Below are 20,628 nucleotides of genomic sequence, written 5' to 3'. Positions count from 1 at the left end.
ATAGGATCTGAAGTTTCCAAACCAGTGTAGCAACTCAGCATTGTGGTTCAGCATAAGAACGAGGGCAGACTAAATGATTCATAACATTAAATCTATTGCTCCCAGGACAGTTAGTAAAGTCACAAAGCAAGTAAAAGTCTCACACATCTCTCCCTTTCTCCTATTTCCTCTTTCTGATTTTGCTGATACCTCCACCTTCTTAGAAAGACCTCCATCTTTCACCTTCCCTTCAGTAGGCTTCATTGCCTTGTGGCTTACCTCAACCAGGTATAATATTAATTAAATCAGTTGATGCTATTTGGGAAATGCTATTTGATTATTTTATTGAGTCCTTTCTGGTGTATTTGTATATGTAAAGAGATGCTTATAAACCAAACATGTCTAAATGTTTAATTGTTGAGCAGGAGAGGTACTTTGTCTGTATCCTCAGTGCAATGGGAGTTTTTTGAAGGGTTTCAAAGTTGGGGAGTGACTTGATCGTATTTTTTTTTTTTATAAAGGCAACTCTGAAGAGTGGCCAAAGTGGAATCAGAGAGTTCAGTTAGATGGCTACTGCAAAAGATGTTAAGAACTAGGTCCGGCTGAGTGGCTCAGTTGGTTAAGAGCTCACTCAAACGTTTGAGCTCTGAGCAACAGCAGTTCAAGTCCCGGCCTGAGCTGAGCAGCTGCTGAGCTGCCAACAGGTGGCAGGATGGCTCAGCTAAAAAAAAAAAAAGACGGTAAGAACTTATATTAGGATGACAGTAGTAGAGATAATGATAATAAAAATAGTAGTTAACATTTATATATTACATAAATATGCCAGGCACTCCCTTTTACATTATATTAACTCATTCAATCCTTACTTCACAAAAGTCCTATGAAGTAGATTGTGCCCTTTTTTTGTATTGTTATCGCCTCTTTACAGATGTTGAAACTGAGGCACAGAGAGGTTATGAAACTTGTCCACAGCTAGTGGACATCAGCATTTAGTGATATATTGGGTGTAAGGAGTGAAAAATAGAGCGAAAAAATAGCCTTGGTTTTGGCCTGAGCAACTGGGCAAATTAAATAGTGCTATTAAACAAAATGCTATTAAAAAAGATGGAGAAGACTGGGAAAAGAATAGGTTTAGGGACAGAGGTGGGAGTGAAGGGAAATTAGGAATTCAGTTTTGGCCATGTTAATGTTGAGATACCTATTAGACATCTGAATGGAATTGTCAAGCCTAGAGCCCAGAGATGTTTAGGTAGAAATAGAAATTTGGATATCAGCAGCATGTAGATGGCATCTGAAGCCATGAGACTGGATGTAATCACATAGAACATAGAGAAGAGGGCCTAGAAACAGAACTTGTGGAATTCCAATGTAAAGCAGAGTTATTTGTAAGGGAAAGAGTATGAGCTTTAGCATTAGAAATATTGGAAGCGTTTCTTTAGAATTCCTGATTACCGTATTTCCCCATGTATAAGACACACCTTAATTTTGGGGCCCGAATTTTGAAAAAAAATTTATTACATAAAGTTATTGAACTCAAGTTTTATTCATCATAAAATTCATACACCTCCTCATCACTGTCAAAACTCCCAACCATTGGCTTGTCCTCCTCTGTGTCTGATGACAAATCACTGTCTTCATATATTGCCTCTCATGGCCTTCTTCTGTCATGGCGTTTTCAGTAGGGTTTCTTCTTCCCGTAGTCAGTCTCGGATTGTTTTCTCAGTTGGAGGAGGACCAAACTTACGTTCAGCAGCACAATTTCCATTCACTTTTGCAAACCGGATCACTTTTAACTTGAATTCAGCACTGTACGAAAATCTTTTCTGAGCCGTTTCTGGGCAGAACGTGGCAAAACGTAACCTACCGTAATATACTGGTAACAAGTGCGAAACACTGAGCGCAAAGACAACAAGTGCGAAAAAGCGGGAAATGCAAGTAAAAAAATCTACAACCACTACACCCAGTTTTTAGACCCCAAATTTTTTTGGAAAAGGGTGCGTCTTATACATGGGGAAATATGTTATTTCCTTTGTTGTATCCAGGCTGCTGATAAACCCATTAAAGGAAACCTATATCTATGATGTTTTTCATTTCTAACCTTCCCGTTTGCTGTATTTTTTGTAGCTTTCATCTCTCTGCCCAAATTCCTCATCTGCACATGTATATTGTCTACCTTTTCCACTAAATAATATCTTAATCATAGCTGTATTTACATCCCTGTTTTATAATCTCAAAATCTGAACATTTCTGGGTCTTGTTGATTCCTTTTGTCTCTTGATGATAAATCATTTTTGTGTTGTATTTTGTGTCTCATTTTTTAAAGTTGAATTTTGGATATTGTATGTAAAAGAATGCTAGAGACCTAGGTAAACAATATTTATATTCTGAAATGGGCGGGCCTCTTCTGTCAGCCCATTAGTGTTGGGGGTTGCATCAGTCTAGTCAGGAGTTGGACTGGCTTTGGTTTTTCTTGTAGCTATTGATTTTTCAGTACACCACTTGACTTCAAATTCTTGGAATGAGAGCCTGCCATTGCCTTGTGCTTTGTGTGAGGCCTGGGGTACCAAAGGGTTTTCTCAGTGTTCCTGTTCCACCCCCTGCTTTCAGCAGGTCCTACATCCCTGAGACATAAAGCATGCCTCTCTCTCTCTGCCCTTTATCCTCCCCCAGTGGTAGATTGCTATTTTTTGTTGTTATTCATTGCAAGACTCCTGGCTGGAACAGAGTGGTTTCTTGGTTCTCGTGCTCCAGGCTCAATATTAGTTAGGCCTTATGCACCTTTACCTCAGGGTGGCACTTTCTCAGTACTCCCACACTACCTCCCATGGCAGCTTTGCCTTTTTATCAGAGCTAGGTCCTCAATATGAGTGGGTTTCCTGTCCCGTCCCCAGCAGCAGATGGCTTTTCCTTCCACCTCTCCTCTAGCAGTAGTGACATTTCCCTGAAACTGTGCCAAAGAAGGTTTCTTGCCTTTCTCCTAGACACAGATAGCTTTTGCCTGTAATGAGAAAAGGGTCCCCGATTCTGGCATATTTTGCATTGGTCTCCCCACAGCAGTCAATCATGACCTGTATGCCTGTACCAGTGAGGAAGGCCCTTTTAGATCTCCTGCCCTCATGCTGTCTCTTGAGCACCCAGTGGATGCCTGTAGACAAGACTGATGAGTGGTTATGGTCTCTTTTCTCTCAGGCTTGCAGAAATTCTAAACTGTCTGTCATGTTACCTCCTGCCATGCCTTTTAGAATTGTTTGAAAATGGTAGAAGAGGGTAAATGGGGTCAAATATATGGTGATGGAAGGAGAACTGACTTTGGGTGGTGAGCACACAATGCAATATATAGAATTATACACCTGAAACCTATGTAGTTTTACTAACCATTGTTACCCCAATAAGTTTAGTTTTAAAAAATCTAGTTTTCTTTTTTGAAGGTTCTGATGTGTTTTTATTAATTAGAATTGTGTAGAGTTGTAATCCTTTCTGTCATACATGTAATATACAGTAATATTCAAGTATATGATAGTAAAATAACTTACTGACAAATTCTAATATTGAACACAGAATAATTCTATCTCTATTAACAATAAAAAAACAAACCACTGAGTTTATCTTGGAAAATTGAAATTCAGGCCATTTTTTCACAATTTGGAAATGTGAGTAATCCAACTTTAAGATGACTGTCTCATTGTTGGAGTTTGCGCTGTCATTGTGTGATTTGGTCTCCCTCTTGTCTCCAGCCATTTCTGCATATGGTGCACTTTGGAGATGGGACCTTGCAGGTGTCCCTGCGCTGTGCCCTGGTCAGTGTTCTGGACCCAGCTTCAATCCCAGCTTTTTACCCTCAGCCTGAGTGTACTTGCAGAAAACACCCCTTGCACCTTCCCCAAAATTTCGTAATCCACTGATATCAGGGTGTCCCCTTCGGCCATACTCACGCTCAAACCATCCAGGTTCGGCACAACACTGGCGACCACCACGCCAACAGTTCCCCCAAAATCTAGTTTTCTCATGCATGTTTATGGTATCCATCCTGTCCTCCTGTGCTGTGTCAATTGTGAAACGATTTTCTTTACTCAGAGAGACTGTTGAGCCTTTGAAATTCAGTTCACTTGGTTGCCTTGCAACCTCAGCTCTCTGATAAACTAAAAAATTATGATTTTGTAGATTTTCTAGCTTTTTGTAATATTTATGTTGAGGCATTCAGCTACTCTTATGACTTTTGACGTGCTAAATGGAAACAAAACTCTAGAGTTGGTTCTCTAACTGAACCGTGTTGTTCCCTTTCTTTAAAAGTCCTTTCCCAGTTTTCTTTTCCTTTAGGGTAAGGCCTAAACCCCTAAGCCTGGCCTGCTGGGACCTTTGTGAACTGGCCATGTCCATCTCACCAGCCTCAACTTGCACTCCAGATGCAGGCACCTTTATATAGTTCATATCTGAGCAAATCGTAAATATCGTAGAAGTTCTCTTTTTGTGGTCTATAATTTTCAGTGCCTGAGACTAAGTGTTAAAGAATGAGTGTTGGGCTGGCCGAGTGGCGTGTTGGTTAGGAGTTGGCTTGGGATTCCAGCTCTGAGCAGCAGGGCCCCAGTTTGGATCCCACATGAGGGCCAGTGACGCTGTGCCCTCTACAGCTCAGATGGTGAACAACAGCTCTACCTGGGGCTGGGCTGCCATGAGTCGTTGGTGATGGCATAGGCTGCAGTGGGGCTGGCCAGCCGCTGGCATGAGCTTTCATGAGCCACCGTGAGCAGCTGTCCAATGGCCGGCGAGCGACTGACTCACCAGGGAAGAGCGCAATGATAATACCAACATGGGCCAGTGAAGCGACATCCTCCACAACTAGACGGAAGAACAAAAGGACAGCAACTTGTCGGTTCCCCTTCCCTGATTCCCCAACGCTGTTCCCCTCCCCCAGTCCCCCAATAAAATCTTAAAAAAAAAATGAATGAGTGTTTGCTTCTTCTAACATGCTTTAGGATTTCAGTTTTTATTTTTATTTTTGTGTATTTAAGCATCAGTTATGGTTTTATGTAAGCAACATAAGTTTATGTAAGTCAGAAAGGAAAGATCCAACAAAATAAAATACTATTTACAAATTAGTTCAATTAATGATGCCATTCTTGGCTACTAGTGAAGAGTGGCAAAGAAAATAAAATTGTTCCCAAATAGATCTTAAAATCCTCATATTTATCTGCCAAACTGTAGCAACTAGAAGGCAGGAGTGTTATTTATTAGTTCAACGTTTCACAACCAGTGTGTCTTAGGTTGGTGTGCCAGATATTGACTATCTCTTAAAGTGGGTTGTCTTCTGCCACCAGCAGCCTCCTTCATCCCGATATCTAAGGGTGCTGTACAAAAGTGTTTTCTCCATGTGCCATGGTGTGAAAAATGTTGGGAAGCACCGGACTGGATGATTTCTTACATTCTTCCAACAAAAAAAGTTGAGAGTATCAGTAATAATTATAATTAATACCTATCAAATAGCAACTATTCCAGGACTTGGTAAATACCACCTGTGTCCTCATTCTGTGCTCAGATCAGTCCTTTGAGGTAGTTGCAATCATCTAAGGCATTTACTACACAAGGTCATACAGTTAAGTGGCAGAGCTGGGACATAAAGTCAGGTTAAAAAGCCCTACCTCTTAACCATTATGACTTGTTCCCTACATTACTAAATTATCTGTGATAGAAATAGTTCATGATTTCTTCTCTCATGTTTTTCCTCTACTTGAGCTTTGGGTATTTGCTCATAGGAAATTGTTTCTCTTTATTGTTTCAATTGATTCTTCTGATAGCAGATGAATTGTTGGAAAATTACCTATGTGGATTTTTTTCAAATGTTATGGGGAAAATGGGTGCCTCTAATTACTGTTTTCTGATCACTGAAGAAGGGATTGGCACACACCAATAATAGCTGTTATCACATTGAGAATGAAGCATATTGAAATATGCATGATGCAGAGTAGGAGTGGTGGTGCCCAGTGTTCATGAAGTGCTCAAGTTGAGACTTGTAACTTCTATTGTTGCATTCATGAAGTGATAATGATCATTGTCTTATCAAATATCAGTGCCAGAAACATCAGAGAGCAAACCGGTCCCTGGGTGCTGAAATCATTAATTAGAGATTGACCTTCAATACTAAGGGAATCTGAAAGCATCACAAGTTCTTGGGATCTTAAAAAGGATTCTGAATGTTGAGTACTATTCTTTCATCACCTTTGACGTGATATAGGGTGCTGAGACACTCTCTGAGCTCCGGAGCAGGAGAGGTCTCTTGCTACTGTTTTCACTTTTGTTTCAGATATAATGAATGCTTTGTTTGGAATTAAGAATATTTATATTTTTCTCTCCATACTAGGTCGGTGATATAGTAGAAGTGCATGCGAATGAAACCTTTCCCTGTGATCTTATTCTTCTGGCATCCTGCATGAGTGATGGAATCTGTTACGTTACTACAGCCAGTCTTGATGGGGAATCCAATTGCAAGGTAATGAAGACAAAAGCTTGTGTAAACATTTTGAGCTCAGGATAGTTAATCATAAAATACTCCTTCCCACTGCCTCCTAATCTTTTATCTTATTTTTTCCTATTTGTGTAAGTTTTGTATTTGAAGACAGCTTTTGTATAATTGTCTTTGAACTTCTAAGCAAATTCTCAACTTTGAGGAAAAGGGTGGTGTTGAGTGAGGAAAATCCAGGCCCCAAATAAAAGCCACCACATTTTTTTATAGCCCTGCTTGCATTTCATATTGGCATAACATACTCAATATTTTATTTAGGCTTTTAAAGGTGAGGGTAATCATAGGCTGAATGAAACTATAGAACTATAAAAATAATTTCAAGTACAGTTTGATCTGTTTTTATTTTATTTTATTTAAACAGCCTACGCCGTCACCGGCGACTCACTGCAGCCCAGCTCCAGGTTGAGCTGTTGTTCAGCATCTTAGCTGTAGAGGGCAGTGTCACTGGCCCTCATATGTGGCATCCGAACCGGGGCCCTCTGATGTCCCAAGCCAGCTCTTAACCAACACGCCACTAGGCTGACCCAGATCTGTTTTTATTTTAAAAGCAATGAATATTTTCTTCAAAAATGTTTATTCCTGGCACATAGAAAATCTAACCTGGAGTAATTTGATCGCATTTTAAAAAATACCTTAGGGTGTAGTTTGGCAAATGTTGGTCTTATTGCAAGTAGGAAGAATTACACATGCATTAAAGTAAATTTGCTCACACTGTAGGCTAGCTTACTTCCCTGGTACTTTCTGACACAGTCAGTTCTTGCCTGTTGTCCAGAGCTACACAGGGCAGGAAGATGTATCCTCTACATGCTGTCTTTAAGGAAGGGTACTGATGTGCTCACCTCTGTCGGTATATTTGACGGCTTCTCTATGCTTGTTATTCCACCTGGAGTTGAGGACCAGGACTCAGTATGTGAAGAAGGAACTTAAATCCCTTACGTGACTGTATTCTGTACTTCAGGGGCATAGTGATGCACCAGTGTCATTTAACCTGTTCAAAAACAAAGTTATTTTTGAGGGAGTGTCAAGATAAAAATCAAGAAATGTACCCAAAGATTCTCTAACAGGGGAAAAAGTTGTTAAGTTGATCCAGTCATATCAGCTAAAAGTACATAGGTTTTCAAAGTCAGGAGATCGTTTTAAATATAGCTCAGGCAGTTCCATAATATTCCCCGAAGACCATGCAACAGCTTTCTCTTCTGTGTAAGTGGTGCATGGTGCAGTCCTTGAGTCTGCGTCAGCCTTTCTTTGATGATTTATAAATGGGTTCACTGGAGCCTGCCGTGAGTTCTGGGTGAATCAATTGCATAATATGCACTAGTAGAATATTCTGTCTGACTACAGCAAGATACATCATCTCCCTGCTCCTCATGAAATGTATGTAGCAGCTTTGAGCATTTTCAAGATCATTAATTATGCTATTTGTGTTATGGAGCTGTTAATCATTTTTTTCTTCCTGTTCGCAAGATGTTAGCATTCTTATGACCAAAAGCTTTATGTTCATTCATACATGTGTATTTACATCACCTTACACTATGGTGAGCAAAATAATAGGTCTCAGTAAAAATAAATGGATTAAAATTTTATGGGGTTTTTGGTTAATTATATGCATGCTGCAAATGGGATTCTCTCTGCTATCAGTATCAAAAGAAGCTTTTGGTTTTTTCATTATCTTTGGAATCCCCTTGCAGCAGGGTTATGTTTCTAATTTGAAATATATTTTAAGAATTTGGTTTAGTTTGCATTAATATTTGCATTATTCTGCCAAAGCCTCTTACTGAAACATACTGTGTGTCTGGAATCAGGTGGATGTATGGTTATGAAAAGAAGCACTTATTTGGTTTTGCTTTTTCTTCTGCTTTCATCTAGACACATTATGCAGTATGTAATGATACCACTGAAGGAGATTTGGAAAGACATGTTTATAACCTCAAAGCGACAATTGAATGTGAACAGCCTCAACCTGACCTCTACAAGTATGCATCCCCTGGTTTCATTTTCCTGCTCTCTGTTGGCTCTGCCTATCTTGCCACCAGTATTGCAAAGACACACCACTTGCCAGCCTCTTTTCATTTGTGTTTTTATGAGCTGTTCTTCCTTCTGACAGGGAAATGAATCAAATCAGCCTTGTTCACTACCAGCCCAAGATAAATCATTGTGAGCCCTGGCATCTTACGTGTGATTTTTCTCTTATTTTTGTTATTTGTAAACATGGCTATCCATCAGATTTGAAGATGATGTCCTGTAAGGTTGATTTATCAAACTCATGCATTAACCGGAGTTAATGAAAACAAAAATAAACCACTTTGTGTGTCATCCAACATCAGAGAGGAAGGGGATATGGGACCATTCAATTAGTAGGCACTCTATCCTTTTTTATTATGATCATGATGAACTGAGTATTGCGAATAGCCTGTGTTTTGTCCATAGTAAACAGTTGAGGAGCAGAGAAATGGTATAGTGTCCTCTATTTTACTGTACTTAGGCTGTCTGGAGGAGGTTTGCTGATTAACAGTCATTGTGAGTTGTCAGAAATTGGGCATTTGTTTTTTAAGAATGGTCAGTTTGGTTGATTAGAGCATGGAATTAGCAAGGGGACAGTAACGGGTTTTCTCCCCCAATGGACCAATTAATTACATTCTATCGCACCATTACACTTGGCATCCATTACCTATTGCAGCCATCTTATTAATGAATGCTGTTGGTCATCATGGGTCAGATGGTTGGATGTGGCTTACACCAACACCCAGTGGTAGAGAAACAAAGTATTCATCCTATTACAAGAACAGTGCCTTCTCTCCTTCACATCATTCCTTCTTTCCTCTTTCCCTTCTTCTGTATCCACCTTGTTACTAGGAACTGGGACCACAAAGCAAAGCTGTTCCCTGCCTTCAGGGAACTCATGGTTTGCGAAGGAGATAAAACAGTAAAGCTAGGCTTACAGTGCAGTGAAATAGTAGAGGTGAATGAAAGGCCCATGGAACCACAGAAAAGGGAATGACTAATTCTGCCTGACTCAGAGAGTAATGTACCGGGGATGACAATAAAATGTATACACGTGACTCGTAGTCATCTTTTATTATCCGTATATATTGAGTATTACAATTTTAATACAGTTATTTCCTTGCTTAAAATGTGTATACATTTTTTGGCACCCTCTGTATATTCTTGCATACTTATAAGGAAACTCCCAAATTTTTCAGTTACGTTAAATATGAAGGAGAATTTTAGGGTTAGGGGAGGTTATTCTTAATTTCTCTAGACTAGATTGAGTACCCTTGCTATGTGACTTCAGAATACCTTGTATTTCCACCACCCGACTGGTAATCACTTACATTGTAATTGCCTGCTTAATTATCTGTCTTAGGGCAAGGAACACACCTTTCTTCCTTATTGGTGTATCTCCAGCACCTAGCACAGTACGTGCTTAATTAATATATGATTGAATTAGCAGGCCTTCATATTTTGGCATATAATAATTATAAGTTCCATTTTTCTGAAAAAAATTATAATGCAAATTATAAAATACTCATAGCACTCTTAAGGAGGGGTTAGGCCTTTTTACCCCATTTTTCACAAATGCAGATTACCATGTGCCTAGCCATATTAAGCGATTGGATTGATAAGTGCAGTAATGAGGTCAGCTGCAAGACACAGTTTGGAAATTTCCAAGATGGTAATCAAGTGTCCATTGTCTAAGACTAATGCCATGGTTCTGAAAGGGTTATCTGAGCCTGCAGCATCAGCATCACCTGAGAACAGGATGGGAATGCAAATTCTCACCTGAGTCATAAGCTTGGAGATGGGACCCAGAAATCTGAAGTTTAATAAGCCCTCCAGTGATTCTGATGCATGTTCAAACGAAAGTACTGAACTAATGGTTTTGAAGGTTATGTTAGCACCAAAAACGTTTCTTCACATGAATCTAAAATAGCCAATTATTTATATAAAGTATAAACGAGAGGGGTGTTATGTGCATTCACAGTGCCAAGTAGATCTTGAAAATCAATTTAGAAAATTATTTTAAGAATTAGATGAATATGTTACACACCTTACCATTTTCTCATAGTTTTTTTTTCAGAAATATAATACATTCATAGTTCACAGCCTTACCTCTTTTGCATTTTTGTATTTTTATTCATTCCCATATTTGTGGTATATAGGTTTTACGTGGCTATGGAAAACTTATTTGCTATTATGTTCTTTCTGCAGGTTTGTTGGGCGAATCGATATCCATAAAAATTGTCCTGAGGATGTTGCCAGGTTAGTTTGGTATTTCTTTAATCTGTCCTCCGAGGGAATTATTTCTCTTTTAAGCCCATTGAAATAGCCAAATACTTTTTTTTATAGGAAGAGATGTGAGGGTGAATTAATCTGGAGTAATCAGCCAGTATCCCACTAATGGGTCTTAAGTAACCAGCCCTGTAATTTTAGGGTTGTGGTGACACGGGCTCTGAGTATGTGTGTCCCGGGAAGGGGGTGGTGTTGAAAATGATGCTGAGGATTTCCAAAGTTGCAGAGCGCTCGAGACACTCTATGACTGATATTCCCAAATCTGTTCCAGGCACTGTATTGATTGTCCTTGGTTGTGCAGTGGCTGACAATATTGGAAGTACACCTGGAGAACAGTGGTTTAAGGGAGACGCATTGAGGATGTAGGCAGTAGATAAAATGCTGGGAGAATTACCTGGACTTTTAAGTAAAATGAAAGGCTAATCATTTATAATGAAGCAATTCATATAAAAAAGGGATATTTTCTTCCCTCTTCTATCATCCAATTAATTACCTCAACTTTTCCGCTTTGCCTTTATAACATACTCAAAAAGAAGGAAAAGAAACACCCGGTTGCCCAGTGATCTCCCAAAAGGCGGGTTTACCCTCCTCCCTCTCTCTCTCTCTCTCTCTCTCTCTATATATATATATATATATGTGTGTGTGTGTGTGTGTGTGTGTGTGTGTGTGTGTGTGTGTGTGTATGTATGTGTGTATGTATGTCAGTGTGTCTTTCCCATCTTGATGTTTGCTTTCCCAGTCATTTATCTTTGTGTCTTGTTGTCTGCTGCTTTGTCCTGTTCTTGTCTTGCTGTCTATGGCTCATAACCTTTTGTTCTCTCTGTGCATCCCTTTACCTCTGTGTGTTGCTGGCTACTCCTGTACTGTGCTTCCATCTGTGCTGTTCCCTCAAGTAACTTAAGAAGGAAGGATCTTTCAGCTCTCCCTGGGGCGTAAGTGTGTGATAAAAGTAGACAGATATATTCTGAACCCTAGAGATGTATATTAGGGCAAAATATGTCTCCAAAGTTGATGATGCTATTTATTGGGCTGTTTGCATAAGCTGTGTTCATTTTTTTTAAAGATTTTTTTTATTGGGGAATTGGGGGGATGGGAACAGTGCTGGGGAATTGGGGGAAGGGGAACAGACAAGTTTCTGTCGTTTTGTTCTTCAATCTAGTTGTGGAGGACGTTGCTTCACTGGCCCAAGGTCTTTGGGACCTGAGAATCTCTTGTTGAAAGGAGCTACACTAAAACATACCCAGAAGATATATGGTGAACAATTTTTAAGATATACTTTTTGGAAATATGCTTTAAAGAGCCTGGGCATAAATAGCACATGTTAAAAATTGAACATGGCAGATAATTGCCATTTAATCTAAGCTTATTTTTAGGTGTTGGGAATTTATAAGATGGTAAATCAGAAATATGACAAATAAATTATGTCAAATTAAAATTATAGTATAAACAATAATATCAATGGGTGAATAGAAGAGGGTTTAAAATTCCTACTTTTATAAACTGAAAATAATCAATAGATCAACGAGGTAGGGAGTTGGTTGTAACCTAGTTTTCATTTTATTATGTTATCCCTCAGGAGTTGCTGTTTACACTGGGATGGAAACCAAAATGGCTTTGAACTACCAGGGGAAATCTCAAAAACGCTCTGCTGTTGAAAAGTTAGTGTGCACCACAATTTCTCTAGTTGCTATTGAACTGAAGTAGTTACTTCTCAGTCATTCTGAATAACAACCGTAATTTAAAGAATCAGTTATAATAGCAGCCACCATTTTGAGCACTTTTTGTATTCCAGAAACTGTGCTTAGCGATTTGTGTTTCTGATTTGCTTTAATCCTGTGGAATAATTCCTATGAGCCTATCCACTTTACATATGAAGAATCGGTCTCAGAGATAAGGGACTTACCGCAGTTCACATAGCTATCCAAGGGCAGAGTTTAGTTGAAATACAAATTTTTATTCTCCTTTGCTTCTGAATCATGGTTTGGGGTCCTATAGTTGCTCTATGTAAGGAAGTTTTATAACATAGGTTATAGATCCAAACTATAAAGTGAATGTTTAAATTTTTAAAAATTGATCACAGTAAAAGACACATTGCCATTAATCCCCCTTGCTTTAAACACACTTGTCCCATCGTTCTTGCCACTTTCTGAAGCAGTTCTGGAAGTCCTCTTTCATGAGTGTCATTAGTTGTGCTCTCGTGGCTTCCTTGATGTCCTGAATCTATTCAAAATATTTTCTTTTCATGGTCATCTTTACTTTGGGGAAGAGCAAGAAGTCACATGGTACTAGATCTAGTGAATAAGGTGGATGAGGACACACCATAATGTTTTTATTTGACAGAAATTGCCATATAACAGAAGCGATGTGTGCCACGGAGCGTTGTCATGTTGGAGGATGAAGTAAAGACACTCACGAAAGAGGACTTCCAGGACTGCTTCAGAAAGTGGCAAAAATGATGGGGTGTGTGTTCAAAGCGAAGGGGAGGATTTTGAAGGGGGACTAATGGCAGTGTGTCTTTTACTGTAATAAATTTTTTTATTCAAACATTTACCATATTGTTTGATCACACTTCGTAGTCTCCAGGCAAATGTTGCAGTGGTACTGGGTAGACCTTCCAGCCCGTTGCCACTGACATGGACCTTACTGTCATTGGCATGGATATCCAGTACGTCAGTGACACCTCCATAGCTCTACTTTCAGACTAAAGGAATCTGCACTAAGCTTAAGAATTTCACATTTGCTTCCCCACCCTCTACTCCAAACCTCTAGGATTCAGGGAAATTGAAACAACCTATTCCTTCTATAACTTGGATAGGTAATGGGGGTGTGTGCGCGCGCTATCACTTTATAGGGCCTTACCTAAGGTGTGTTAAGCTAGTCAGCCATTGCACTTTAAGGGAGCATTGGTGATCAAACAGGTCAGGACTTGCTTCACCATTTTACCTCTTGAGAATAATGCTTCAGCAGTGATAACTGAGGTTCATACATACAGGCTTGTGCTGTGGTTACACACTACACAGGACAAACTTTATAAAACTGAAAAGTTTAATTTATACCTGCTTGATAAGTAATTAGATGATTTTTCAATCCTTAATATCTTATTTTTCAGATCTATTAATGCCTTCCTTATTGTGTATTTATTGATCTTACTGACCAAGGCTACAGTATGCACTGTTCTAAAGCATCTTTGGCAAAGTAACCCATATAACGATGAACCTTGGTATAACCAGAAGACCCAGAAAGAGCGGGATACTTGGAAGGTAATTTGTTACATGGTGAAAATTTTAACTTTAGCACTTTGTGACCATGCCACCCTTTATTGAAATGCTGCTCAGATAATATGCCTTTGTTAGTTTCTTAGTTTTCTCTTGGTTGTATGGTAGCCCTAAGCCATTAAATAGTTACATTTTAGAGTTATTGTTTTTATTTTAGGCCTCTGTGCTTGTTTTTAGCTCTTTAGTGAAGGGTTTTCAGCAATAGGGATAAGAACCTGGCGTGATAATATAATATGAGCTTGTGATAAAGCACGCCCTAGGAGCATAATGAATGCCTACATATAAACTTGGCTCCTACATTTCTATCTCAGGGTGGGAGGAGCAGAGAACTTAAGGGAGTGAAAAAGTATTGAGTCTAAAGGTACATTCACTGAAGAAAATGACAAAATTGAGGGTGTTTTCACATACTATGATAATAATTTTGACAAATGATATAGTGTCTTTGGGATATTTTTTCTTTATAGCAAGAACAGTGCTTTCAGCATTGAAATAAAAAGTTAACCACTTTTTTATATTACACTGTTGGATGAACTGTGCATCTAATTAGCATGAACTATTTTTTTTTTGTTTTAGGTTCTGAAAATATTCACCGATTTCCTATCATTTATGGTTTTATTCAACTTTATTATTCCTGTATCCATGTATGTCACCGTGGAAATGCAGAAATTCTTGGGCTCCTTTTTCATTTCATGGGATAAGGACTTTTATGATGAAGAAATTAATGAAGGAGCACTAGTTAACACATCAGACCTTAATGAAGAACTTGGTCAGGTTAGAACTTATCTTTACTTAAAATAATTCAACAGAGTTCAAATATATTTTCTTGTGTTCTGGATTACCAATGTATGTGACCATTTCACATTTGGAAATGTGATTCAAAGAAAATTCCTTTATACAGACATGTAATGAAGCTAAACAATGTTTTCATAGCTATACCATCAGTTATTTTGCTGGCATTTTGGGAAAAGATCCCAATTTATGAAATTTAAATGGTACAGAAATTCTCTTTAAAACTCACGTGGTGATGTTGTTAGATTATGAGTTACTGCTTTGGAACAGGAAGCATGTGGTCTTCATCACCAACTATAACCATTTGGTAAAGCTATTTTATAAATTCATTGTGTTCCATATACTAGATTGACCAGATATGTTCTATTGACATTTTCTTAGCACATTTCTGATCAGATGGAATATAGACCTAGAAAGCAGTTGTTTATTCCAGTTCAGAACTTTAAATGAAGGGAAAATATGAGGACCTGCACTCCTCAAAATGCTTTTTGCTTCATATATGAGTACCAATGTTGCCCAGCTGTGACCTCGTTTCTAACCCAGGTGCATTTATTTTGTAATGCATTATAGTCCAGCTATAATTTTTCTTTGTAATCTACCATCTTGAATGTCCCTGAGCAACCTAGCTGTAATTCTTCAAGTGATGTCTTTCTAGGTGCTTTTCTTATCGGTATTGAGAAAAATTTTCCCTTTGTCTGAATTTACTGTGTGTCATGGAATGATCTTCACAAGCTGAGGGGATTTTTTTTGGCTTGCATTTGATTCTCATGATATTTAGAACATCAGGGATGTGGAAATGCCATTTCTGTGACTGGGAGATGAAAATTCAGGTAATGGAACTGTGTGGCTGGAACCGGGCCTCACACTTTTTTGAAATGGTGCCAATTTGCATCTGGACCTCAAAATTCTCTTCCTGAATTTAGTGCCTCTCCGCCCCCCGCTCTCTATTTCTGTTCTTTACACAGCATTTACCTAAACGAAAGTACCCTCTTGATAACTACACCCACAAGGGTGAAAGGACTCTCCAGATATCATTTTGTTGAAACCTGACTTCAGGACTCCGGGATCCCAGACCATGGAGTCTGCATCTCGCAGTGAGACTGAGTCACTAAGGATACAACAAGAAATGAATGAATGGATGCTTTTCCCTTAGATATTGTTCCCAGAAGATTCTTAGGTGACTTCAGCTGCAACAGCTGACCTTAGCTTTTTTAAACCAGAAGCTTTCATCCAAGGACAGAGCTATGTGCATAAAACTACTCGAGTCCCAATGAAAGGCCTCAATTCACAGCATTTTTACATGAAAATCAAAAATTAAGTTACAAGCCACCTCTCGTGAACTTTTCCCTGACAGCTAAGATTTAGTTGACTAAATCTGCCTATTCTAGATCTAGTGCCTGGCTCTGTGGATTAACCTAGCCAAGGATGAACATGGCTCGCCAGGCTACAAATAAAACACCCTCATCACTCCACATGTGATGCCTTAATGCTCACCAGAGACAGGATACCCAGGCCAGGCTCCACCAGCCAAGACTCAGAGCTCTTTCTTTCCTATCTCCACCTCAGTAGATTCCCTTGCTTATGGGAATGTAATCTTGATCCTATCATTTAGACTGTATTCACACTGCAGAAAGTAAAGTGTAGCTTTGGGTAATGATCTGATAAATTTGTTCAGTGAAAAGAAACTAGTTTTCATTTTATCCACTACTTCTTTCTCCAACCAAAACCTCCTTTTCTAGATTTGATTGTCTTTTAGTCAAGTCACCAAGTTAATAGCCAGACCACCACCTCAATTTCTACAGTGAAAAAACAACTTGCCATTAATGGCTTATATGTGTAGAAACTACCCAAATGAAAATGCAAAGAAGTCTTAAAATAGTTTCTTAGGTCATTTAGCTTTCAATGGAATGGTACACACAAAATGAAGTATAACTAATTTCCTCTTTGATGAGATAATATAGGGCTTTTTATGTTACTGAAAGCAGTGTCAATTAGTTCTCATCAACATCATTGCAAACACTTGCTTAACCTCTTTAACAGTGACCTACATTGGTATTTTTAAAAATAGGAAGATAACGTTTAGGACAGTGTTTGACTTGAGAAACAAAGAAAAACAGACTGCTCACTCAGTTGCATTGGAAAAGAATGGGGTCTTTTACAGTCGGACACCAGTCTTTTGGACAACCAAATGGTTTCAACCCATCTTGAAAAAATTGTAGGGATAGCCTCCTTCTTCTTGTCCCCTCCCCATCTTACAGCTCTGCTTCATGGTGTGTCTGAGTATGTATGTACTCTGATTCCAACAATTCAGTCCAGTGGTTATATATTGAACTTCTGTGTATGTAGGAAATGTTCTTGGTACTGAGGTTACTGTTAGAAAGTAAACAAGAAACCCTTCAGTTGTTCACCATTTAGTTGGGGAAATGCGTACCACACCTAACTATAGCAACGTGATCGTAATCAGAATTAGGGAATGTGGAGTGATGGGAAGAGTCCAGTACTGGGTAATTTTGCTTCAGTCAGCAGCCGAGATGATCAACATCTATGTAATACCTTACAGTTTACAAGCATATTCATTGTTGAGCTTTATTTTGTATTCTTTACAGCCTTGTACAGCAGGTTTGGTTATTTAAGGTTAATATCTAAAGTTCAGAGAGATGAAGAGGTTTTTCCAAGGTCACAAAGTTAGTAGGTGCTGGAGCCAAGACTCATTCCAAGTGTTCCATTAGGTTGAGTGATACGAACATGTTTGACCAAGTTTGACCTGTAAAGTAGGCGATTTCATGTGTTCAACCTTTAGCTCAAGGTTCTTTCTACCTTAAAACACCTATCTTTCTTTAGGCTTTCCACCCACTCTATGGGTTTGAGCCTGTTGATAGAGAAGGGCCTTTTTAGCTGGCTCAAACCTATGCTAAAGAGGAAGAGGCTGTGGAGAGAGGCAAGCAACAACCTTTCACTCTTTCGCCCTCTCTCTCTCTCTCTCCCTTCATGAGAATACATACGTTTTAGTAGCAGCCAATCCTCCCCTCCCTCTTTCCTGATACAGGGTTTATATTCGAGCAATGGTTCTCCAAGTACAATCCCGGGACCAGCAGCGTCAACATCACCAGATAAATTGCTAGAAATTCACATTAACCTGCCCTGCCCCAGAGCTACTAAGTTAGAAACTTTTCAAATAGAGTCCATTGGTCTTAGCAGGCCCTCCAAACGAGTGTGATGCATGGTACAGTTTGATAATTACGGTATGAGTGTACAGGTTGTTGGTCTGTACCTGTGAGACTAATTGTACACAGATCCATACTGCGCAACCTTTAGACATAGACAAACAATTGTACTTTATATTTGAAAAACTACCGCCTTTAACACCCATAAAAGATTTCTGAATGGGTTAATTAATGCTCACCCAAGTACAGGAGGTGCAACAACCCAGGACAACCTTCAGGGGAAAATAAAAGTTAATAATTTTGATCAGAAAGAAAAGCCTCAAAGACCTAGTTTTTAACTGGAAAAATCTAACAAAGGAATAATACCACTTGGATTAATTTAAAGAGAGAATTCAAACTTGGCTGGTTACAAGGGGAAATAAGGGAAGATTGGAAAGCTATATTTGTACCAGTGCTGCTACCGTGAAAAGCTTTGAAAAATAATTAGAAAGCAACTGCTGCTGGAGTTCATCTCTTTCTCCCTTACATAATAAAAACTTTAATCATGTGCTTATGCTTGTTCCTGTCAGCCCATAATTTTAACTATTTAAGCATAAGTTGCCAAAAAGGAGAATAAAATTGTGGGTTTCCAAATGTCTGATGTTATAAATAGAAGAGATAAAAACTGAGATAAAATGGAAATGCTCAAAATGGCTTATTTTACATGGAAAATTTACTTCATAGCTTATTTTTTCAATTATTTATGGACGTATGCTTATATTGCACGTAACCTATCATTATAAAACTCTGCTTTTTTAATTTGGAAACTCATAAGGAGTATCTGAAAATATACATAGTATGTGAAAAGAAATTTCAATTATGTTTTTGATCATTATTGACTTACTGTGTCTACTAATTAACTGTTAACATTATTATTTCCCCTACCCCATGTATTTTCTGTGACTCTTACATTATAGGACACAATGCATTTTACTTCAATCCAGTATATTTATATAAAATTTTACTTTTCAAAAAAAAGTTTTATACCCGAATTAATTTAAGTTCCTATCAAATGTTTTGTGTAAGTGTGTAATAAGTGGTCAGTATATTCTTGTTTCCCACATGGAAAATTGCCTTCTCTTATGTAACTTCTTTACATCAAAATGGGTAGGTGTTAAATTGAAGGGTTCTTAGTTTGATAAAATACCCACATTTTTCCTTCCTATTAATCTTCTGTATTTGAGTAGGTCTACCTTAGGTATGTGGTCCTGTTTCAGTGTCTTTAAAAATACTCATTCATTTCTTCTCATTTGACAATATTGCTTCTGTAATTATCCCTGACATTTGACAAGAAGTCTTAGAAAAAGTGACTTTTCTACGGATATGAAAATTGCTCTGCCTTACACCCAACTAAAAATGTATTTGTTTGTGTCCTCGTTTTTAGGTGGATTATGTATTTACAGATAAAACTGGAACACTCACTGAAAACAGCATGGAACTCATTGAATGTTGCATAGATGGGCACAAATATAAAGGCTTAACTCAGGAGACTGATGGACTCTCTCAAACTGATGGACTTTTAACATATTTCGATAAAGCAGACAAGGTGGCATTTTCTTCATTACCATTTTACCTTGAGAAATCAGTCTGTGTATGCATGCGTTAACGCTGCATTGTAGAAATGAGGAACTTGGGCCTATGACATACATTTTTGAATAACCACGTCACCTTTCTTGTTTTCCTTCCAATTCTGGAATTTGTAAACAAGTAGAATTTTTAAGTAGAGGGAATTATGGGAAATTGCATTTGGGTAAGACTTACACTTCCCTGTCTGTGTGATCATAATTTTTTGTGCTTTGGCTTTAAAAATATGAGCCGTTCCGAAAAAGAAAAATAGGAGCTGCTCCGAGAATGATGTCTATTCAAATCATTCAAGTCCCAGGAGTGTCTAGGCATTAAATGAACTAGAGTCTCCCTGTGCCTGAACTCTTGCCAGATTGTGAATTAGATACTGAATAAACTCTTTTAGGCCATGAAGAAGTCACTGCTTTGGTATTAGGTGGCACTACACTAACGTGAATGACTTAACACAGCCCCTAGGGCATGTTAGCTGAGAACCAGGAATGCTATTAGGTACTAGGAGGATAGATAGCTCATTCAAATATTAAGAATTTGTAAATTTCTGACTCAATTTGCTGGACGTAATAACTTCCTCTCACATTAATGTCTTTTCTCTGTTCACTAGTTACCAAGTGATGAAAATGAAAATATTTTTCTGTTACTGTTCAACAGAATCGAGAAGAGCTCTTTCTGCGTGCCTTGTGTTTATGCCATACTGTAGAAATTAAAACAAATGATGCTATTGATGGTGTTACAGAATCAGCTGACTTGACCTATGTATGCTCTTCACCAGATGAAATAGCTTTGGTGAAAGGAGCTCAAAAGTAAGTATTTATGGTATTCTAGATGAATAAGTTCTAGAGATCTGCTGTACAAATTTGTACATACAGTTAACAATACAGTATTTTAGCACTTCAAAATTGGTTAAGATGATAGATCTCATGTTAAGTGTTCTTACCACAAACAACAAAAACAAGAAAGAGACAAAAGGAAACTTTGAGAGGTGTCGGATATG

At 38.4% G+C, this 20,628-nt stretch overlaps 1 protein-coding gene and 1 pseudogene across 6 annotated transcripts in view; one reads left to right on the top strand and one right to left on the bottom strand.

Annotated features, from left to right (window-relative positions):
* The window catches only part of ATP11C (ATPase phospholipid transporting 11C (ATP11C blood group)), a 172,188-nt gene that overhangs the window by 98,845 nt on the left and 52,715 nt on the right, over positions 1-20,628 (top strand). For all 6 annotated transcript variants that reach the window (XM_019653602.1, XM_019653599.1, XM_019653600.1 and 3 more), the window contains exons 6-14: positions 6,335-6,463; positions 8,363-8,469; positions 10,706-10,756; positions 11,946-12,040; positions 12,363-12,444; positions 13,896-14,046; positions 14,635-14,832; positions 19,438-19,599; positions 20,286-20,437. In XM_019653602.1, coding sequence (XP_019509147.1) covers positions 6,335-6,463; positions 8,363-8,469; positions 10,706-10,756; positions 11,946-12,040; positions 12,363-12,444; positions 13,896-14,046; positions 14,635-14,832; positions 19,438-19,599; positions 20,286-20,437 — 1,127 coding nt within the window. The remainder of the gene's footprint in view (positions 1-6,334; positions 6,464-8,362; positions 8,470-10,705; positions 10,757-11,945; positions 12,041-12,362; positions 12,445-13,895; positions 14,047-14,634; positions 14,833-19,437; positions 19,600-20,285; positions 20,438-20,628) is intronic.
* LOC109388669 (acylphosphatase-1 pseudogene) lies at positions 2,957-3,905 on the bottom strand (annotated as a pseudogene).

Source organism: Hipposideros armiger, unplaced genomic scaffold (genome assembly GCF_001890085.2).
Source record: "Hipposideros armiger isolate ML-2016 unplaced genomic scaffold, ASM189008v1 scaffold_203, whole genome shotgun sequence".
NCBI lineage: Eukaryota > Metazoa > Chordata > Mammalia > Chiroptera > Hipposideridae > Hipposideros > Hipposideros armiger.
The sequence above is the reverse complement of the archived record's forward strand: the minus strand, read 5'-3'. Positions and strand labels throughout refer to the sequence as shown.